The sequence below is a fragment of the Eschrichtius robustus genome, chromosome 7, assembly GCF_028021215.1.
Source record: "Eschrichtius robustus isolate mEscRob2 chromosome 7, mEscRob2.pri, whole genome shotgun sequence".
NCBI classification, from domain to species: Eukaryota; Metazoa; Chordata; class Mammalia; order Artiodactyla; family Eschrichtiidae; genus Eschrichtius; species Eschrichtius robustus.
Genome location: NC_090830.1, coordinates 91,667,535 through 91,689,976, shown reverse-complemented (window position 1 = coordinate 91,689,976; position 22,442 = coordinate 91,667,535). Strand labels below are relative to the sequence as shown.

Below are 22,442 nucleotides of genomic sequence, written 5' to 3'. Positions count from 1 at the left end.
TGACCCCCTTGCCGGGGCGGGCAGGGTGGGGATGCTAGTTCCGTTTCCTTATCAAGGCCAGGAAACGTGGAGAGGAACAGGTCACAATAATACAGGGACCCAGGTGGGCTGGGTGAGATCAGGAGGAGAAGCAGCCTCCCTACCTGACGTCCTCATCCCCTGCCTGGCCCTTGTGAGTTCTGCGTTCCTTCCCTGTGAGCTCTGTGCCCCTGGGCCATCGCTCGCCAGCTTCTTGACTACAATATCCTTCTTTTCATTTCTGAGGTTGGACTCACGCTTTGAAACCCAGTTAGGTGACACCTCCTTCCATGCAGCTTGCCCTATCCTCTAGGATACTACCATCCTCTAGGCCCACAGAAAGTCATCTCTCCCTCCAAGATGCTTCTAGGCTCTAGAGTAGCTTGTCAGCCAGCCCACCTTGGCAGGCTGTACTTACCTATAGAAGGCCAGCTGGAGGGCCACCTGAATAAAAGCATCGGGGCTGCACTTCTGCTGCTTAATGAATGTTTTCCCATAGTCGTCAAATTTATAAACGATGAAGTCGAGATTCTTTACTATTCTGTGGAAGAAAAAGAAAAGATGCATTCATCACATGCAAAATAGAATGCACTCACCACAGGGTCTAACGAAGTTTCTCGATCCTGGTCTACGTCCCAGCACGCTAGATATCCAGTGCACTGTCAGAGACAGGCCTTGACGTTTGGAAGTGGCAGAAGGCATGCCAAGCAGGGTGACTCTGAGCTAAAGCTGAGGCTTGGCTGGGTAGGGCAGTGGCCCTGCTCTGGGGGTAGGAGAGGTGGGCCTGGCTGCAGGGAAGGACACGGAAGCACGAGGGACATTTGCATGGGCAGGGAGAACACCGCCCACAAACAAAGTCCTAAAAATTCATTGCCCACAGAAGAAGGCCTGAAAGAGGCCATGCATCTGATCTGTTTGGGAAGGTGTGTCCAGCATCCCTATGGACTCTTTTGGCATCCCGGCCATCCTGCCAGACCTGCAAATCCCCTATGTCCAGGGAAAAGCCCGTTTCTCTGATGGCTGCAAGCAGCATCTCCTCGCTGAGACTCGTCCCTGTTGTGCTATGGAAGAAAGGTCTGGAGCCTGGCCGCTGGTCACGGTCACCACAGCAAGAGCTGCTCATCTGGGCTTTGCTGGTGACTGAAAACCCATTTTACCCAGAAAGTGCTGCTGAGCCTCCCCGGACATGCGTAGGTCTTTGCTGCTCACGAATCGTTGTCAGAGCAGCAGGAAGAGTCCCTGAGTCCACACTGAGACCTTTCAGCGCTGGTCTCCCCCAACGCCCACCCTCACATATTGACCAGTCTCCTCCTTCACAGTGAGTCTGGGGTCCGGGCTGACTGCTGCCTGAAGCGACATCCAGCAAGGTCCTCACCACCCGTCCACCAGCCGCGGGTGTGTGTGTGCGCGCACGCAGAGCCCTGGGTGGGCAGCCCTGACCCCCCTCCCACACTCCCTCAGGATTTGCTGTTCCCTGCCTGCCTTGCCTTGAATTATTTCTCCAGCCATGTGAGCTCAGCTCTCGGTGGGCCATGCCAGGCTCCGGGGACCCATCAGGACTCGGAAAGGGCCCAGTGCTCACGGGAACTCACTGCTCAGTTGGGCCTGTTGACCCACCGTCCCCCAACAGGCTGAGCTTACTGTCACCACAGACACCTGGGAACCTCTTGTCCAAGCCCTGGCCATCAGATCTTACCTGCCTTCCATGGCAGCTCAAGACCCCCTTCAGCTCCTCCTGCTTCCCCACCCACATGCCTCTCTTGGCTTTTCTGGTCCTCCAGAAAGGGAAGCTGGGGGTCTCGGGACTGCGTGACACCTGCTTGAATCCCTGAAAGTAAACGGGCTCCTTCCTCGGCCCAGGGCTCACCAGCCCACCAGTTCACTCTCCTAGCAGCCTGTGTGTCCCAAGAACAGCCCTGTAGGGTTGAGATACGAGCACCGCTTTACAGATGAACACCTGAGGCCTCTCCTCCTCCCTGTGGAAAGCCATTCAACCTCCCCAGCAGCTCGCTGTGGACTCATCCTCCCCAGCCCTCGGCCTCTGAGCCCGGCCACGTTCTGTCCTGCTCACCTGTGCTATTCCCACAGTCTCCTCGCTGGCTCCCCGAAACCCCATGCACAAAATCCTCCGGGGGGGGGGGCTTCCCTGGTGGCACAGTGGTTGAGAATCTGCCTGCCAATGCAGGGGACACGGGTTCGAGCCCTGGTCTGGGAAGATCCCACATGCCGCGGAGCAACTGGGCCCATGAGCCACAACTACTGAGCATGCGCGTCTGGAGCCTGTGCTCCGCAACAAGAGAAGCCGCGATAGTGAGAGGCCCGCGCACCGCGATGAAGAGTGGCCCCCGCTTGCCGCAACTACAGAAAGCCCTCGCACAGAAACGAAGACCCAGCACAGCCAAAAAAAAAAAAAAAAAAAAAAAAAAATCCTCCAGGGGCTCCTCACTGCTGCAGGACGGCTTCCAGCCCCCATAACATAAGGACATGAAGCTCTTCACAATGTGACCCTGACTTCCCTTTATTGCCCCAACTCTGGCCATTCTCTCACTTGCTGACCTCCAAACCAGCCTGATCTCTTATGAACCTATCTCTCCCCCAGCTGCTGGTACCACGAACTCCTAGTCATCCTTCAAGGCCCAACTCTGTAAAGCCCTCGCTCAACATCCTGGCAGAACCCAGCTCCCGTGTCCTCTGTGTGTTCAGGTTCGAATGCCTCTCTCTGGTTTTGGCGCTTATTGCATCTGATATTTTTGTGTTGGGGGTCTACTTCCTCCACTAAAGTATGGAGGGCAGGCCCCGTGGCACATTGCTCTCTGTGTCCCCAGAGCCCTACCAGAGGCCTGGTACACACCAGAGCTCTACACATGTTTGATGAATGAATGAATGAAAGAATGAATCAATGTACTCATGCTCACTTATTGAATGAGGGAATGAACGACCAAAGTCCAGATCTAGTTGCCATCCCGTGGCTCCCAGCACACCTTGCCACTGTCAGCGAGGGCTCACATCCATCCCTGGCCCTCCTGCCTAGGTCCCGTTAGGGCCAGCATGGCCCTTGGGAAAAAAGGCCCCTTGTCAAGTTGCAGTGTAAATTCAAGCAAATTGAAATAGCTTGGATTCAAATGACCTATTCAAACCAGTTGTTTATGACTCCCCTGAAAGCAGAGGATGATTTCCCCGCCTTGACTCTGCTCAGTCAGGTGAAACCTGCAGAAAAAAATAGCTCCACGTTTGCATTTTATGGAAATGATGGATTCTTCAGCAAGGTTATTTCCCCAAGAGTTATAACTCCCCTTTAGTTTGCTTACATTTCCATGAGGGGGTGGGCGGAGGCAGGTGAGAGGAGGCAGAGGGGCTGGGGTCTTTGGAAGCTTCCAGGGTGCCTTGGCAGCTGGTGGGGCGGGGGCATTGTAGGATGACCCCCAGAGCATCACCCCCAAAGACCTGGGATTCTCCTTACTGTTGAAGTTTTTCTGCTGAGGAGGCTAAGAGGCCTTGAATTTCCGGGGAACATTTCCACCTCAGTCTCCTGGGTGCTGGGAGCTCGCTGACCGAGTCGGCTCGGACCATCTTCTTGCTGGTCTTCACCCTGCAGGACAAAGGGGTGACCTCCTGTGGCCCGCAAGCTGGGGGGCTGCGGGCAGCTTGTTTCTTTGTGCTGCAGTCATCTTAGCTGGTGGAGTTTGATTTGCCCCCCAAACCATGAAAGAGCTGAACAGACTGAAGCTCAGAGAGGCCACCTAAATTAGTGAGTGGCAGAGCTAGGATTCCATCCGGTTCCACCTGACTCCAAAGCCCAGTATTTCTTTCCACGTTTTCCATTTGACCACGCTACACCACTAACTCTTAAAAAACACTCGGGGACAAATGGAACAAGCAAATTGTGTTGTTCTGTTTACGAGGGCAGGTTTGGGTTTTCAGTGATCCTAAAGAGTTCCTAAATCACGGAAGAACTTATAGATTCAGGGAGAAGACCCTGGAAGGAGAGAATGAACAAAATTGTGAATGGAGGAAGGAACCTGGTGTGTTTAAGGGACACAGAAGTACTCAGTCTGTCCAGGATGGGAGTTGGAGAGAGAGACCCAGGCCAAGGGAAAGGAAAGAGGTGCAGCTCAGAGACCTCCCCTCTGTGCTGGGTCAACAGCAGGCTTAGCCCTGACTCTGGACAAGCAAGACATCGACCTGGACTTCCCTGGACCAAAGCAGATGTTCCTTTAAAGCTGAGAATTCTTGGCCAAGCCTTGCCCTAACTGCCCCTAACCTGTTGCTCAGTCTGCCCCTTCTGTCCATGACCGATAAAGCATATGATGCCTTGTTCAGGTTGGTTTTCAAATTCATCTTTTGCTAAGACACTTTCCAGACTAGCGTGGCCCCCCAGCGGCCGCCCACATTTAGCTTGGCGGCTGCTTGGCAGTCTGGCTTTGCCTCCTCTGGCTCCTCGGGAGGGGCTCTGCTCCCAGACTCACATGTGCTTGAGCAGATGCTCCGTGCACTGCACCAGGACGATGCCGTCGAATGGGGAGTGTTCGCACACCACGCCACACGTGCCGTCTCGTCCCACCACAAACTGCAATAGGAAAGAGAAGTGAGTGGACCTCTGGGACAGTCAATATTTCAAACCAGCCCCTGGGCCCCAGGTCAGGAACCCCGCATTCTCCCTCTGCCCCCACCTCTTGGGGGAAACTCTCCTCTAGGGACACCAAAGCACATCATTTCCTGAAAAGAACGCTGCATGCAATTGCCGTGGCCTGAGAGTATGGGAGCCTCAAGACAGCTCTAAACTGTATGACCTCCTTCCCAGAAATGCCCCAGGCAGTGAAGGTGGAGCCCAAAGCTCCCCGGCTCAAGTAGCCCAGCGATTCCTAAGAGCTCACGCCGAGGCTGTGCACACCCTCCTCCGGTCCTGGACAAGCGCCTTTGGCTCCTGTTAGCCCTGTTTCCCCTTCACGGTACACATCAGGGCCACCATCCTGGTCTGCTTTGTGTGATTACGTGTCTGATGGACCCTGTGTGTTTGGCCACCACTGATATTATTCCCAGGATCGCCCCATAGTAGGTGCTTAATAATTTTGTTACATGAGTAATGAAAGATAATGATCCATTTTGGATGGTGTGCAGATTCCTAGGGAGAAATAAAATATCCCTTGATGGGAGTGAAAGAAAGGTGTACGAAAGATGCCCCATTAACTGCTGCCTGGGCTTCAAGTCAGGGACCCTGATTCCAGTTCTGCGGTTGCCGCCTGCCAGCTGGGAGAGCTTTGACAAGACACTTCAACTCTCTGGCTTCAGTTTGCTCTCATTTAAAATGGATCCAATAAGGCCCAGTTCACCAGATCGATGTGAGGCTTAGAGAGAAGGCATAAGAAAGGCCCACGGGAACTGTGAAGATTACTTATGATTTTTATGACTATACAGAGGCTGGATTTAGTTGACTTGGAAAAGGGACATACTCAGTATGTACAAAAGGACTAGGAGAAAATAGTGAGAAGAATGAAATCTGATTCTTAAAGCATAACCCGAATAAAGTGGGGCTGCCTTGAGGTCCACCTCAGCACAGCATCACACTCAAGAGGTACTAGCCTGTCATCCATAAGCAAACAAACCAACAAGCAAACAAATAAACAAGCTGCTGAAATCTTTATGAGACCTTCCAGGGAACTGTGGCACAGCACACCTCTGAGCTGTCTCCCTGTCTCCTCCAATCTCATAGCTGCCCGAATCCTTTCTCCCATTCTTCAAGCAAACGCACTTCCCACAGAGTTTCCCTCAAGATTCATCCCTTGCAGGCTCTTTTCTCTCTCCCTTTGTGTCCCCTGCCTTTCTGTCCTGAGACTCGCTCTTGAACTTTTCAGTTCACGTTCATGGAGCCTGTCTGGCTTTTCCAGCTCCCCTGATAATCTGTCCTGCCTGCAAAAAGAGCCCAGAGATGGGCACGGTCATCCACGTGAGGCAGGCGGGGAGGGCTGTGCCCACTCACACACTAGTGCTTTTGTGTCCCTGTCGCTAAAAGAAAGGGAGGAAAATGTTACCATTTAAAAACCACTACCAAGGCTTACTATGTTTCAGGTCCTGTACATCCATTGTATCATTTCAATCCCACAGCTGCTCCATGAAAGATTACAAGCCATTAGCACCACTGGTGGAGGCTAAATAGCCAGCGCAGCAGGGAGAGAACTCAGCAGAAATAGAATCAATATGCAAACCAATAAAAAGGATAACCTGCAGAATGTAGGGGACAGAGAGGGAGAAAAACAAGAGGCGGCCTAGAAATGCTTACCAGTGTGAGTGATGCTAAATCAAAACGTAAAGATGGTTGCGTGCTACTTAATATGGTCACTGTGAAAGTGCAGGGGCTTTACAAATAAGATTAGATTCAGGATCGGCGTGCTGGGGTAAAAGAATGGGGGACGGGAATGAATGGCCCAATCTTCACCCTCATCTGTGTATTTTTCTCCAGGCCAAAGTGAATGTCTTGTTTCTGGGCTGATGTCATGTGAATGAAAAATATATGAACAGGGACTTCCCTGGTTGCGCAGTGGTTAAGAATCCGCCTGCCGATGTAGGGGACACGGGTTCGAGCCCTGGTCCGGGAAGATCCCACATGCCGCGGAGCAACTAAGCCCATGCGCCACAACTACGGAGCCTGCGCTCTAGAGCCCACGAGCCACAACTAGTGAAGTCCGTGCGCCTAGAACCCGTGCTCCGCAACAAGTGACGTCACCGCAATGAGAAGCCCGCGCACCGCAACGAAGAGTAGCCCCTGCTCGCTGCAACTAGAGAAAAGCCTACACACAGCAACGAAGACCCAACACAGCCAAAAATAAAAATAAATTTAAAAAGTATATATATGAATGGTTTTGTTTCATTTTATGACTTTTCTTCTGTGGAGATGCTGGGCTACCCTACTCCTCAGGGATGAAGGGAGGTGTATTGAAATGGCCAGGCCAGGGTGACGGAAATTCAGAAAAGCTGACATCTTCAGGCATCAGACATGATTCTTTTTTTTTTTTAAATTGGAGTATAGTTGCTTTACAATATTGTGTTAGTTCCTGCTGTACAGAGAAGTGAATCAGCTACGTGTATACCTATAGCCCCTCTTTTTTTGGATTTCCTTCCCATTTAGGTCACCACAGAGCACGGAGTAGTTTCCTGTGCTGTACAGTAGGTTCTCATTAGTTATCTGTTTTATACATAGTAGTGTATATATGTCAGTCCCAATCTCCCAGTTCATCCCACCCTCCCTTTCCCTCCCTTGGTGTCCATATGTTTGTTCTCTACGCCTGTGTCTCTATTTCTGCTTTGCAGATAGGTCCATCTGTACCATTTTTCTAGATTCCACATATATGCATTAATACACGATATTTGTTTTTTTCTTTCTGACTTACTTCACTTTGTACGACAGTCTCTAGGTCTATCCACGTCTGTACAAATGACCCAATTTCGTTTTTTTTTATGGCTGAGTAATATTCCATTGTATCTATCAGCGGTCCCCAACCTTTTGGGGACTGGTTTCGTGGAAGACAATTTTTCCATGGACTGGGGGAGAGGGGGATGGTTCAGGCGGTAATGGGAGCGATGGGGAGCGGCAGATGAAGCTTTGCTCGCTCCCCCGCCGCTCGCCTCCTGCTGTGCAGCCCGATTCTTTTTTTTTTTAAATTAATTAATTTATTTATTTTTGGCTGTGTTGGGTCTTCGTTTCTGCACTAGGGCTTTCTCTAGTTGTGGCAAGTGGGGGCCACTCTTTATCGCAGTGCGCGGGCCTCTCACTATTGCGGCCTCTCTTGTTGCGGAGCACAGGCTCCAGACACGCAGGCTCAGTAGTTGTGGCTCACGGGCCCAGTTGCTCCGCGGCATGTGGGATCTTCCCAGACCAGGGCTCGAACCCGTGTCCCCTGCATTGGCAGGCAGATTCTCAACCGCTGCGCCACCAGGGAAGCCCAGCCCGATTCTTAACAGACCGCAGCCCGACACCGGTCCATGGCCTGATACCCTAGTATATATGTATCACATCTTCTTTATCCATTCATCTGTTGATGGGCATTTAGGTTGCTTCCATGTCCTGGCTATTGTAAATAGTGCTGCAATGAACATTGGGGTGCATGTGTCTTTTTGAATTGTGGTTTTCTCAGGGTATATGCCCAGTAGTGGGACTGCTAGATCATAAGGCAGCTCTATTTTTAGTTTTTTAAGGAGCCTCCATACTGTTCTTCATAGTGACTGTATCAATTTGCATTCCCACCAACAGTGCAAGAGGGTTCCCTTTTCTCCACACCCTCTCTAGCATTTATTGTTTGTAGATTTTTTGTTGATGGCCATTCTGACTGGTGTGAGGTGATACCTTGTTGTAGTATTGATTTGCATTTCTCTAATAATTGGTGGTGTTGAGCATCTTTTCATGTGCCTTCTTGCTGAATGTGTTGAGGATTTGTTTGATGGGAGCCCCTCGTATGCCCCCACCTTACAGTGTGTGATGGGAGATGGGGAATGAGCCCCAGGTCTGACCCAGAGGCCCCCTAGGCTGGGCTGCAGGAAGGTTAGGGGGTTGGAGCTGGGTTTGGCCACTTGCTCCTGAGAAGAGTTCTGGCCAGTCCAGGGCCTGACACCAATGGCACATCTCCTCCGCTCCCTCAGCCCCAGATGCAGCCTCCTGGGCAGCAGAGGCCAGCAAGAGAGCCTGCTGGATGTAAGCGTGAGGCGGCTCCGGCCACTGGCCCTGCCAGGGGGAGGCTTACCTGCAGGGACTTGTCGTACCAGCGGTTGGCCCCATTCTTGCTGCAGCCTCCGCCGTGGAGGAGCTGGAGTGCCCTGTTGGTGTCGCTGAGCTCCATGCCTCCCGGGGCATCCAGGCACACCAGGCAGATGCAGCGCTCGATCATATCCAGAGAGTCCCTGTTGGTGGAGTCTGCAGGCAGGCAAGCACGGCCTTACTTAGCACCTGCCCTGCCCCGGGCCTGGGGTCCCCTCTGCAGAGCCCCACATGCCACAGGCGGACACACGTATGGACACCCAGATCTTGAGCCAGGCCTGAGTCCCCCACCACCCCGGGGGGTGGGCCGGGAAGTCAGCCTGACTGTCCTGAGCTTCTGTGCTAACCCCAGGGACCAGCTCACCCTCAGGGTCCCTGCAAGAGTCCTGCCCTTCAGCTGTAGCCAGTTCTGCCCCCAGATGTGTGGTCACTGGTCCTTCCTGCCAGGATGAAAAGGGGTGGTGTGGGACCTTCCCCGTAAACGTTAGATCCTCAGGCCAGCCTGTGCCAGAGAAGGAGCTCCAATTCCCCCATCCAACGGCATCCTCCACTCACACCTGCGGGCCACATCTGGCACATAAGCAAGTTCATTTGTCCTGAACTATGATTTTCAAACATCAGTTGCCAAAAAATTTTAGTCAATTTCACATGAAAATCGGAAGTAAGGGAGTGAGGGTGTTGCTCTCCCAGCCCCCTCCCACCACCATCACCCCAGCTGTTGCTTCCACGCAGAGGGTAAGTGGAAGGGCCAGGTTGCCCCTTAACCTATATCCAGATGAGATCATTGGGGCAGTCTCAGGCACACAGAACGCATCTAAAAGTCACTGAGTTGTGCAGGAGACACGTCACCAAGGGAGTCTGACTTCTCCATGGGGGACACTGGGTATGGAGTTCCTCCCGGAATAGAGCTGGGCCGGCCAGATGGGCTGCCCCAGGCAGCTTCCTCCAATAGGCACAGGAAGATTCACAAAGCCTGCCCAGTGGGACCTGACTGTGTGCTGCTGTGTATCCCTTCTCCCAATCAGGAGTCTTTACTGTGGTGACAGTATTCTTTCTCCACCATCCCACACAGGGTGTGTGGGCATCAGGACCCGATGGCGAGGGCTGCACATCACCCAGACCTCCTGACCTCTGAGCTGGATGAGGTGCAGGGTTACACCCTTCCCCCAGCCCCAGTGTGTTCTATGCATGAGAAGATGGAGTGCCTGTTATTTGGAAGCAAAGGGGCATTATGTGGCATATTCCAATATCCATACCCCCTTTAGTCATCGAACACCTGGTTTTTAACTTGGCACAGGGACGAGCAGAACTACAGCTACATTTCCTGGCTTCTCTTACAGCTGGGGGAAATCGTGTGTTCAATTCTGCCAACAAAATCTAGAAACACTATATGACAGCTTCCAAGAAACCTCCTTAAATACAACTAGCACATGCTCTTTGCCCTTCTTTCCACCTTCCTCCGTCCTGCTGCCTGGAACACAGGTGTGATGGCCAGAGCTCTAGCCTCCGTTTTGGGCCAGGAGGCTGTGGGCCACAACCTCGGGGTGAGATGGAAGAATCCTAGCCACTTATCAGCTCTGGAGGGCTCAGTTCTGGTATACGTGAGAGAGAGAGGAAGAGAGAGAGAAATCTCTATTTTTTTTAAGCCACTATTATTTTGGGTTTTCAGTCACATGTGGCCAAATCTAATACTAACTTATACAGTCTGGTTACACTGGATTCACATCTTCACACTGCAGGAATTACCTGGAGCTGAGAAGCTGCATCCTTGGTTTGCCCCAGTCCTCTCTCATTTATTTAACCCTCTTGTCCCTGCAGGTATTTAAGTACAAGATCCCTGTCCAGAATGCTATTCTCTGTGTCAGAGAGAAACACTCTGGGGGCTGAAGATCCCTCCAAGAAGGCAGTCGAGCCCCCTCCCAGCTCCCTCCTGTCTCAGCATTGACGCAGACCCTTGGGCGGCCCTGGTCCTGGGTGCTGGCCCTGCTCTTTCCTGCAGTCAGCTCTGCGCCCCTCGATTCTGAGCCTGGACACGCAGCCCTCTGCTTCTGCAGCCACAAGCTCCTCTCCCCTCCTGCCCCTCCCACTGGAACCCCAGGGACTGCTGAATCAGAACTTCTCTTTTCAGAGCCCTCACCCCCACCGTAGTCCCCAGCTCTGGAGCCTTCTTTCCTTCCAGAGCCTGAAGCCAAGAAATATACCCATCGTGTGTCATAGTCGTCTGGATTCTGCCTTCCTGAAGTCCAAGGAATGTGTGGGAGCAGGTACGGCTTCCACACCCTCAGGCTCAGGTCTCCCCGTGCTGTTCACCAGCCAGGTCCTGCCCATGGGTTGAGCTAGGCACAGCAGCACCTTCCCCAGTCAGTGGGAGGCTGATTACACAGCTGACGCTGCCAGTGAGGACCACAGCCGGACTCTGCCCATCCTTTCCTCTGTCCAGTTAGGGGCCTGGAACGGCCATCGAGAAAGTCCTGTCTGCTCCTCCCTCCTCTTGGCCTCACCCCAGGCTCTCTGGGCTGTTTCCCTTCCTGGCATAGGCAGCCTCGAGTGAGGCAATCCCTGAGACCCTCCCCTGGGTCTCTTCAACACCTACTGGGCACACAGATGCTAAGGCCACCTGTGCAGTCCCCGCCTGTGCAGTGCCAGGGTGATTTCTCCAGGTTCATGAGAGGGGTCCACACACGTCCTCGAGTGACAGGAGTCTGCAGTCCCCACTATCCCCTTCCTCCCTCCTCTTGCAAATCCTGGGGGAAGGAGATGTCTCTCAGAGGAGACCTTCTACTCTGGGAACGAGGCTAACCAGCAAGCCAGCCCATCCTCGGCCCTTCCTTCCCCGCTTCCTGTCTAGAATATGGATTTGGGGGGCACTGGGAGCTCAGGATCCCTCCTGACTCCTATGGGTCCAGGATGACTCATCACCTTCCACGTGGCCTCTTGGACTTTCCTGCCTCATCTGATCCACTTCAAGGTTTTGGGCCATGCCCTGGGGACCGAACGGCAAATGAGACACCATTGTGGTGGGGGTGGGCTGGGTGGGTGAAGAACTCCCCTCCCCCCTTCCTTAAGTGTGATACAGTCACCACGTCACCCTCTTCGACCAGAAACAACTTCTACGGCCCACAAGGAAGGATCCAAACTTCTCAACATGGCTCCTGAGCTCCACTGCTGGCATCTGCTGCCCCTCCGGGTCGCCTTCCCTGAATCCCTGCATGGACCTCACAGGAGCCTCCTGTCACTCCCGGTCACCTGCGCACATTCATCCCCTCACCGTCACGCAAGCTGCCCGCCGGATGGGGGCCCTTCTCCTTCTCTGCCTATCAAAGCTCTACTCGTCAAATCCTCCCAAGCTCCCTAACCCTCTCATGGTACTGACCCTGCGCCCGGTGTGGGTGGGAGCAGCCCAGAGAGCCCCTGCCCTCCAGGACGCCTCACACCGGGAAGAAGCTGGCTCGGCTGCCTGCTCAGGGCCGATGAGGACCCTCTGCTCTCTCCACCAGGCCGGCCTCACACGGAACCTGAGCCCAGGGCTGGACCAGCCACCTCAATAACCGCCACCTCCTACCGCACTGTGCATGACCCTACAGTGCGTGACCCTGTCGCGCCCCAAACCCCTGTCACCGACAGTCCAGCTCCAGGAGCCCTGATCTGGCCCCCTCTTCCCACGCCTTTGAGCTCACAGAGAGCAGGGCCTGGGTCCCCAGCCCAGGTGGGCACAGGAAAGTGTCCATGGCTGGCAATGGACTTGAGTGTGCATGGATAGGTGAGGCTGAGATCTGTGGGCACAGCTCAGAGAGGGAGCTCAGAGGAGCTCAGCCAGCCCCTTGAAAGTCAGGAAATTACTACCTTTGGGGCATGGAGCTTCATGGGATGGAAGGGACGGGGGAGAGATGGAGACAGGAAAGGGATTCCTCACTCTCTGCAAAGCTTCCCACCCTGCCCCCCTCTGCTCCTGTAGGAGTCCCTGCCGATGGCCATGGTGCCTGGCCCTGCACTGTGTGCTATTCTGGGGGTCCTTTGGGATCAGGGTGGCTGGGGACTTCAAAGCATGGGAGGCCTTGGCTAGGCCTGGGTCTGATTCAAATAGGTGGAGAGGAAGGGAGATAACAGTGCTGGAAAAGGCTCTGAGGCTAGGCAGTAGACACCCAGGTTTGTGGGTGGAGCTTGTCAGTGATGCCTAGTCGCTTGGGGTGGGCCTGGGCCTGGGGACCATGGGCAGCCCCGATGTTACACACGTTGGCCCATGTCTCAGTGAGCTCTGAGAGCCCAGGCTTGGTATTTGCCTATGAAACAGCCCCAAAGCCAGTGTGGAGTGGGCAGGCTGCAGCTCCCCAGGAAGCCCACGGCAGGCCTGTCCATCTCGGAGGCTGGGGAGCAGGTCTGATGCAGCCTCTGTGCAGAAGAGTGGGAGTCTGGCACACTCCTTCCCAGCCGGGTGACTGGAGGCTGGCAGCGAAAAAGGACAGCTCCCTGGGCATCAGTGCCGCAGCCACCTCCAGGCAGGAGAGAGGGACCCCTGAGGAGGGGCTGAACTATCACCACTGCGTGCAGGTTGAGCAGGGCCCCGGAGCGCAGCACCAGCCAAGAGGAACTGGGTCCTAGCTCATTAGACAGAGTGAAATGGGAGCAGGACAGCAGAGCTGGGATGCCAGGTCGCCTTGCAAATGAACTCCCTGCATACAAGCAGCTGATCGGTCAAATGCTGACAAGTTTATCGTGTAAGGCAGAAAATGAACTACACCCAAACTCATCCACTATGACTCTGGCCCAAACGTAATGGAAACACGGGGCAGTGGGCTGGAGGCACATGGCAGGAGCCATTTGTCTTGTGACATCCTCATCGAGCACACGGAGGCTCGCTTAATGTGGTAAATCAATCTTCCTCAAGGAGCCCCTGCTTAATAGGTAGAAGTCGGAGTTGAGTAATAGGAGGAGCTGCCACCCATGCCTGGGGAGTTGACAGCTTCGGCGATGCAGAAATTCCAGAGGCCATGAGGCCTTGAAGGGCCCTGGAGCTTCTGTTAGAGGTTGAAAGCATCCAGACTGTGACTAAGGTGAGCAAAGATGAAATGAACACAGCACCTCTGCCTCTAGAGGGCTGCAGACCCCTCAGGTGCTGCTCCCCAACACACCCACCTGTGCACACGCACATACACAGACAGACGCACAGCCCTCTGGGATCTATTCCCTGGGAATAGATAGTCTGGGAGATGGAGGCACTGGGTTCCTTCTCAGACACTTAGAGCTTCTAAATATCTGTCAATCACATCTGAGCATCTTTCCTCCCCAGATAAAGGAATCATAGCTCCTTTTGGGAGGGAAGTCTGCCATCACACCTGTCAAATTCTTCTCTACTCTATGGCTTATGGGGTGATCTTTATACTCCCAGCCCCTAGAAGCTATGAGGAGGCCGACAAAAGTATGTCCAAGCTATATTCTATCTACAAGAAACTCACATCAAATATAATGATATAGGTTGGGTGAAAGGAAATGGAAAAGGACACATCCAGCAAATATTAATGAAAAGAAAGCAGGAGTGGCTATATTAATATCAGATCAAGTAAACTTCGGAGCAAAGAAAATTACAAGAGATGTTGAGGGATATTACATAAAAAAAAGGGTCAGTCTACCAAGAAGACATAGCAATCCTAAATGTGTATCTACCAAACATACCTCAAAATATGTGAAGCAAAAACTAACAGAACTGAAGGAAAAATTGACAAATCCACAAGTGTATTGGAGACTTCAACACCCCTCTCTTGATACTTGACAGAACAGCTACAGAAAGTCAGCAAGGATATAAAAGAACTTAACAACACCATCAATCAACAGGATCTATTGATGGAACACTTCACCCAACAACAGCAGAGTGCACATTCTCTTCAAGTGCCCATGGAATATATATGCCACTGTAGACCATATCCTAGGCCATAAAACACCCTCAACTAATTGAAAATAATTGAAATCATACAAAATGTGTTCTCTGACCACTGGAATCAAGATTTTTAAAAACAGTAGAAAAATAAACGTTCCAAACATTTGGAAACTAAACAACACTCTTCCAAATAATCCACGGGTCAAAGAGGAAATCTTAAAGGAAATTTTTTAAAAAAACATAGAAATAAATGAAAATAAAAATACACCATACCAAAATTTGTGAGACACAGCTAAAGCTTTGTTGAGAGGGAAATGTATAGCACAAATGCTGACATCAGAAAAGAGGAAAAGTCTCAAATGAATAATATAAGTTCTCACCTCAAAAACTTAGGGAAAAAAAGCAAAATAAACCGAAAACAAGGAGGAGGAAAGACATAACAAAGAGCAGAAATCAATGATATTGAAAACAGGGAAAAAAAAGAAAGAAAATCAATGAAAAGAAAGCTGTTTCTTTTCAAAAATCAATCAAATCTCTAGCAAGACTAACGAAGAAAAACAAAAGAGATAAAAGACACAATATCAGGGATTAAACAGGCACATCACTATGAATCTTGCAGATATCAAAAAGATAACTTTTCAGAAATACTATGAACAACTCTACAGACATAAATTTGACAACTTAGATGAAATGGACCAATCCCTTAAAAAGTATAAACTACCACAATGCACCAAATATGAAACAGATAATTTGGAGACCCTGTAATTATTAAGGAAATTGAATTTGTAAGTTTAAACTTTCCCCTCCCCACCAAAATCTCCAAGCCCAGATGGTTCTAGAGAATTCTACCAAGCAGTTAGGGAAGAATTAACTCCAATCTACACAATTTCTTCCAGATAATATAAGAGGTGGGAACACTTCCCAATGTTACCCTGACACCAAAACCAGATAAAACAGTATACCACCACCGCCACCACCCCTAAACACACGAAAAAAACAACCAACTACAAGACAAATAACCCTCATGAATATAGAGACAAAGATAGTTAACGATATATCAGCAAATAGAATTAAGCAACATATAAAAAGAACTATACACTGTGACTAAGTGGGGCTTATTCCAGGGATGCAAACCTGGTTCAATATTTGAAAATCAATTGATGTAATCCACTGTATTAACAGACTACAGAAAAATCACATGATTATATCAATGGATGAAGTGTAAGTGACAAAATTCAACATCTTGTCATGATAAAATCTCAGAAAACTAGGAATAGAAGGGAATTTCCTCAACTTCATAAACAGCATCTACAAAAAAATCCTATAGCTAACATCATACTTAAGGCTGAAAAGACTGCATGCTTTGCCCCTAAGATGAGGAACAAGAAAGAATACCCATTCTTACCACTGCTATTCAACATAGTACTGGAAGTTCTGGTCAGCACGAAAAGGCAAGAAAAGGGAATAAAAAAAGAAACATACAAGAAAGAAAAAACAACTGCCTATTTTCATATGACATGATTTATCTATGTAGAAAATTATAAGGAATCTACAAAAAAAAACCCACGTAGAACTAATAAGTGAGTTAGAAGTTCATAAGGTACAAGATAAACATACAAAAATCAATTGTATTTCTGCATACCAGTGACAAGGCAGGAACACCAAAATTAAAAATACAATGTGATTTAAATCATGCAAAACAAATGAAGTACTCCAGTGTAAATCTAACAAAACCATACAGGACTTGTATACTGAAACTACAAAACACTAACGCAAAAAATCAAAGATCTAAGTAAATGGAGAGACATACCGTGTTCACGCATTGGAACACTCAACAGGGTGAAGATGCCAATTCTCCCCAAATTGATATACAAGCTTAACACAGCTCCCATCAAAATCCCAGCAAGACTTTCTGTAGATATAGACAAGATTATTCTAAAATCTATGTGAAAAGGCAAAGGAACTAGAATAGCTAAAACAATTTTAAAAAACAATAAAGTTGGAGGAGTCAGTGTATCCAATTTAAAGACTTATCACATAGTTACATAGCCAAGAATGTGTGGTATTGGCAGAGAGATGAACACATAGATCAATGGAAGTGAACAGAAAACCCCAAAATAGACTAACACAAATATGTCCAATTGATTTTGACCAAGGTGCAAAAGTAATTCAGTGGAGGAAGAATGGCCTTTTCAACAAATATTACTGGAGTAATTGGACACTCATAGGCACCCCTCCTCTAAAAAGCTTGGATAAAAATCTCGTATATTAATGCATATGTGTGGAATCTAGAAAAATGGTACAGATGAACTGGTTTGCAAGGCAGAAATAGAGACACAGATGTAGCGAACAAACGTGTGGACACCAAGGGGGGAAAGCGGGGCGGGGGGGATAAACTGGGAGATTGGGATTGACATATATACACTAATATGTATAAAATAGATAACTAATAAGAACCTGCTGTACAGCACAGGGAGCTCTACTTCGCTGTATAGGAGAAACTAACACAGAATTGTAAAACAACTATACCCAAGTAAAAAAATATTTTTTTAATCTCATATCTTATAAAAAAATTAATACAAAATGGATTGTCAACTTAAATGTACAATATTATAAAACTTTTAGAAAAAAATAGGAGAAATTCATCTTTGGGATCTCGGGCTAGGCAAAGAATTCTTAGAGTTGATGCCAAATGTATGATCCATAAAAGGAAAAATTGATAAATTGGATTTCATCAAAACTAAAAACATTTCCTTAGTGAAACACCCTGTTAAGAAGATGAAAAGATAAGCTACATATTGGGAGAAAATATAAAGCCACATATCCAATAAAAGGCTAGTAAAGAATATAGAAACAATTCTCAGAACTCACAGTAAAAAGAAAACCCCAAAACCCAAAACCTGAACCCCAAACAATCCAATTAGAAAATGAGCAGAAGACATGAAATGATATTTCCCAAAAGATGAGCTATAGAGGGAAATTAGCCATGAAAAGATATTCAACATCATAAGTCATAAGAGAAATGTAAATTACAACTATAGTAAGATCACTACACACCTATCAGAAGGGTAAAAAAAAAAAAAAAAAATAGTGACAATCCCAAATGCTGGTAAGGATGCAGAGAAACTGGATCACTTATACGTTGCTGATGGGAATGTAAAATGGTACAGTCACTCTGAAAAACATTTTAGCAGTTTCTTGAAAAATTAAGCATGCAAGTATCATATGATGTAGCAATTTCATTCCTGAACATTGTTTTCTGAAATGAAAACTTATGATCACACAAAAACCTATACATATATGTTCATAGTAGCTTTATTTGTAATAGCCAAAAAGTAGAAACAACTCAAATATCCTTCAATGGTTATATCACTCATTGTGATATATCCATACTGTGGAATGCAGTATGAACTATTCACACATGCAATAACTTGGATGAATCTCCAGAGAATTATACTGAGTGAAAAAGCCAATATCAGAAGGTTACATACTGTATGACTCCATTTATATGACATTCTTGAAACAACATCATAGAAATGAAGGATAGATTAGTGGTTGCTAGGGGTTAAGGAGGGATGGGGCTGGAAGGGAGGTGGGTGTGGCTATAAAGGGAACAGAGGGATCCTTGTGGGGATGGAAATGTTCTGTATCTTGACTGTATCAATGTCAATGTCCTGGTTGTGATATTGTAAGATTTGCAAGATGTTACCATTCGGGGGGAAAATGGTACAGGCGAGTTTATTTCTTACAAATGCATGTGCAATTATTTCCAAATAAGTTTAATTTAATTTTTTAAAAAAAGTCAGGAGCCAAGAATTTCTTTCCTCTGGGTTCTAGCCACCTTTCCCACAAAGGCAGATTTAAAGAGCTATCATACTTCCAGAATATAGGGGAGGGGTGGTGAGTGGAGAAGGTCAGGAGATACAAAAAAACCCCAAAACCCCTTAGCTGCCTTGTAACCAAATATCATAGTGCTGCTCAAGAAATGGACAGTGAGGGCCAGAGAGATGGCACCCAGTGAGAAATGAAAGAGCACAGGTGCCTGGAGTGTGTGCACACAGAGCATGTGGTATGTGGGGACCCTGGGGGAGGCAAAAGAGCACCCCAGAGTCAATAAGGGTTAGGGCTCCACACAAGGACTATAGGCCATTCAGTCTGAGGCCATGGGCCACTGTCACTGACTGCAAGGGCAGTGCCCATCAACAGGTGTCCATTTTCAGTTCACCGGATTTTTCCAGAGAGGTTGTGGGCTTGGGCAAAACATCCCCAGAGTGTTTTCCCCAATCTAATAAGAGTTATCCCTTAGCGATCACCCTCTGTGTGCCGGGCACCAAGCCACCAGCTTTGCATCCCCTTGGTCCTATCCACGGGTGGGGCTGCTATTTCCACATCCTGGCCTAGGAAGCCAGGCTCCAGGGGACAGCAGTGAGGCACAGGTCAAGCCCAGGCCTCTTGCCTTGGACCACATGCCTCTGCCTGCCTGGATGCTCTCATCCATAAAAGCCTTCATGCTTCCACTGTGGGAGGGAGGGGTTGGCCCCAAGAAACAGCATTCGGCCTCAAGAGACCAGGAGGTATTTCTGGGCCAGTTAAATCAGACATGCTGTTATTGCTAACGTGCAATTGTTTTTCAAATCAGCAGACTTACCTATCTCTGGATGACAATATTTAAAGAGCAAAATGCCCCATCCCGAGGGGTTCTTGTAAACCATGACCGAGGAGGCCTTCTGCAGACACAGCTACCTTCTGTCAGTTCCCTCCTTGAAAGCAGTGGCTCAGCTCTAATTGGCCGCTAGGGATAAATACTTACGGGACTGTGTAAACGGGAGGCATATGCCTCCGAAGTCTGCTCGCAGGTTCTCCACGGCAGCACCCATGCAAGCCAGCGGGCTGCGGTGGGTGAGTGGGGTGGAGGTGTCTCCGAGCTGGCTATCCTTTTCCTACAAATTGACAAGCGCTGTAGTCTTCCAGACTCAGGGCGGGATGTCTAATTAAATTTCCAGACCAGGATAACGGTGTTGGCTCCTCCTGGGTTCGGGAAGGCCATAGCTTTGTGTTGGGCGGGGAGGGAGGTCCTGAGAGGATGTGCACGGCCCTCCTGAGGCCTGAATCCCACCCCTGCCCACCCGGCCCCGCAGATCTCAGGCTGGGGAGACAGATGTTCCCTATTCAGTCCTGGCTCCACCGCCCACCACCTGCAAGGGTGGGGACTCCCTCGAACTGTGGGAGACACAGCCTCCTCTGCTCTGTGGGGATGAACTTCTCACCTCACAGGCTATTATGAAGACTGATGGCAACAAGGGACAGAAAGCGCCCAGGACAGGGCCCAGCACCAAGGGGAACCTCCACGCACAGTAGCCGCTGATATATGAATAAGTGGGTCCCAACCTGGGCTACACCTGTGGGTGCTTTAAGAATACAAATCCCTTGGCCTCTCTCCAGTCCCACTGGAAAATCACCAGCACCCAGGAATCTGGGTTTTTTGGGGTTTTTTTAGGAGCTCTCTAGATGATCCTGATATTGTCAGCTAGACCCAGTCCCACCGACCTCAACCCACGTGGGTTTACCTCTAGTCCCACTTGACACAGGAAACCCTCCTGGGCTATGACATGCAGAGGGGTGAGGCCTCCAAACTCCCGCAGGACTCCTGATGGAGACCCTCCTTTGGTTTTATCCTGTCCACTCTTGCCCTAACGATTCTGCTTATTCTGGTCTCCCCAGCAAGATGGCAGGCCTCAGGGGCAGTAATGGTCCCAGCAGGTCTTGTAGCCCTTGGCCTCCCCGGAGGGCACTCCATGTGGGCTGTGCCCCACTGGCAGTTACTGGACCTCCATGAGCTCCACCCTCTTGATGTCATGGCAGAGGGTCAGGGGCTGGGCAGCCTGTGGGTTCACAGAGGTAGCCATCCTGGTTGGGGGATCAAGGGACCATCTCTGGAAAGAGAGTGGATTGATGAAATCAACTGCCCCTCTGGGTCTCAGCTGATCCTGTGAGAATTCAGGGGTGGATTTTGTCTGAGTTCAGGCTCCTTGGTCCAGGCCTCCATCAGGACAAGCAGAGCTCAGCATGGCTAAAGCCTCCTGCTGGACAGTGCCAGCCTGGGCCCAGTGCCCATGGACTGGGTCTCTGCCTGCGTCCCAGGAAGGGAGGTGGAGCCCTTGGGACTTCAGCTGAGATACCCCGGAAAGCTCAACCCATTTCACAGAATTAACTGTGGTTTTACTGTGAGCCAGAAAGACCCCCAAGCTTCACAACCACAGCCAGCAGCTGCTCCTGGAACCAGGAGAGAGGCTTCCCCGAGGTTAGGGCTTTGGGAGCATCACTTGCAACAATGACCACCATCCCTGGGTCTTTCCCTGGCACTCTCATCCCCTGCTGTTCCAGTGTCCCCTGTGTGGACACAGCCCTCCCCCCTCCCCCTCTCCTCCTTCCTGGACTCTTCACGGTGACTGACTGGCTATTCCCTTGTGTTGTTAACCTCTTCTGAAAGTGTTCTATTCACCTTCTGCCTCAACTGGAGTGTGGCATCCCCTGAAGGCCCGCTTCCCTGAACCACCTCCTAAGAGACTGTTGTGTCTCCTCACACTCACCAGGGGGCCAGATTGGTAGGGGGCTTCCCCTTCTCTGTTCCTGCTCCTAAATGACTCCTCCTCCTCCCTTTCCCTTTGGAGCTGCAGCTGTTAGGCTTTCATCCCTCCCATCACATCCTCCTCCTTGCTGCTGGGCTCCACTGACTTCTTCACAGTGTCCGACCATGATGACCTGGGCTCCTGGCTCATCTTCTTCCTCCCCATCACCACTCTGGCCATCCTTCCAGTAGCTTGGATGTCCCCGTGTGTGTGACCTGGCTGGCATACTCCTCTCTCAGCCCCTCGACCTCTCACTTTTGACAGTCTAACCTCTGTACCCACTCCCACCATCACATCTGGGGATGTACCTCTATCAGGAGCCAACCCCCTCTGAAGCCTAGTTCAATCGTGCCGCACCCTGACCACACTCTTGACTCCTGCTTCACACTCTCTTACCTCCCACTGCAACACGTCTCACCTCACTGACACCCCCAAAACCCTTGGGTCCCACTGCCTATTTCAACTCTCTATCTCCCACCCCTGTCTTTCACTTCCCTCCTGTGATGGGCTGAACTATGTCCCCCCAAAATTCCCAAGTTGAAGTCCCTGTACCTCAGAATGGGACCGTATTTGGAGATGGGGATCTTTACAGAGGTAATTAAATTAAAATGAGGTCACTGGGGTGGGGCCCTAATCCAACATGACTGGTGTCCTTATAAGAAGAGGAGATGAGAACACAGACATCCACACACACAGAGGGAAGACGATGTGAAGACACAGGGAGAAGACGGCCATCCATGAGCCAAGGAGAGACGCCTCGGAAGAAACCAACCCTGTTGACACCTTGATCTTGGACTTCTAGCCTCCAGAAGTGGGGGAAGATAAATGGTTGTTGTCTAAGCCCCCCAGTTGTCGTACATTGTTATGGCAGCCTGCGCAGACTAACGAATCTCCTTACTCGGTTCAGATTCCAACATTATAGTCATTCCCCTGCCACACCTGCCCCCCACTCCCACCATTATGCTCACCAACCTTGGCTGAACCCAGCAACCCACCTTCTCCTTGCCTGAACCTCAGGACCTGAACGCTATGGGTGGGGTGGGGGGAATGCAAAACAATGCTAATTAATTTCTTCTGAAATGTATGACCCCAAGCCCTCAAATACGAGCTCGACACAGTCCAGGAATCTTAGCAAGTTTCCTGAGTAGGCTGTCTTTCCCACTTTGCAAGAGGCTAT

General features: G+C 50.0%; 1 protein-coding gene across 1 annotated transcript in view; it reads right to left on the bottom strand.

Annotated features, from left to right (window-relative positions):
- The window catches only part of CHAT (choline O-acetyltransferase), a 49,784-nt gene that overhangs the window by 9,916 nt on the left and 17,426 nt on the right, over window positions 1-22,442 (bottom strand). The window contains exons 8-11 of the mRNA XM_068548940.1: window positions 8,751-8,920; window positions 4,485-4,585; window positions 3,479-3,607; window positions 437-559 (exon numbers count right to left, since the gene is read on the bottom strand). Coding sequence (XP_068405041.1) covers window positions 437-559; window positions 3,479-3,607; window positions 4,485-4,585; window positions 8,751-8,920 — 523 coding nt within the window. The remainder of the gene's footprint in view (window positions 1-436; window positions 560-3,478; window positions 3,608-4,484; window positions 4,586-8,750; window positions 8,921-22,442) is intronic.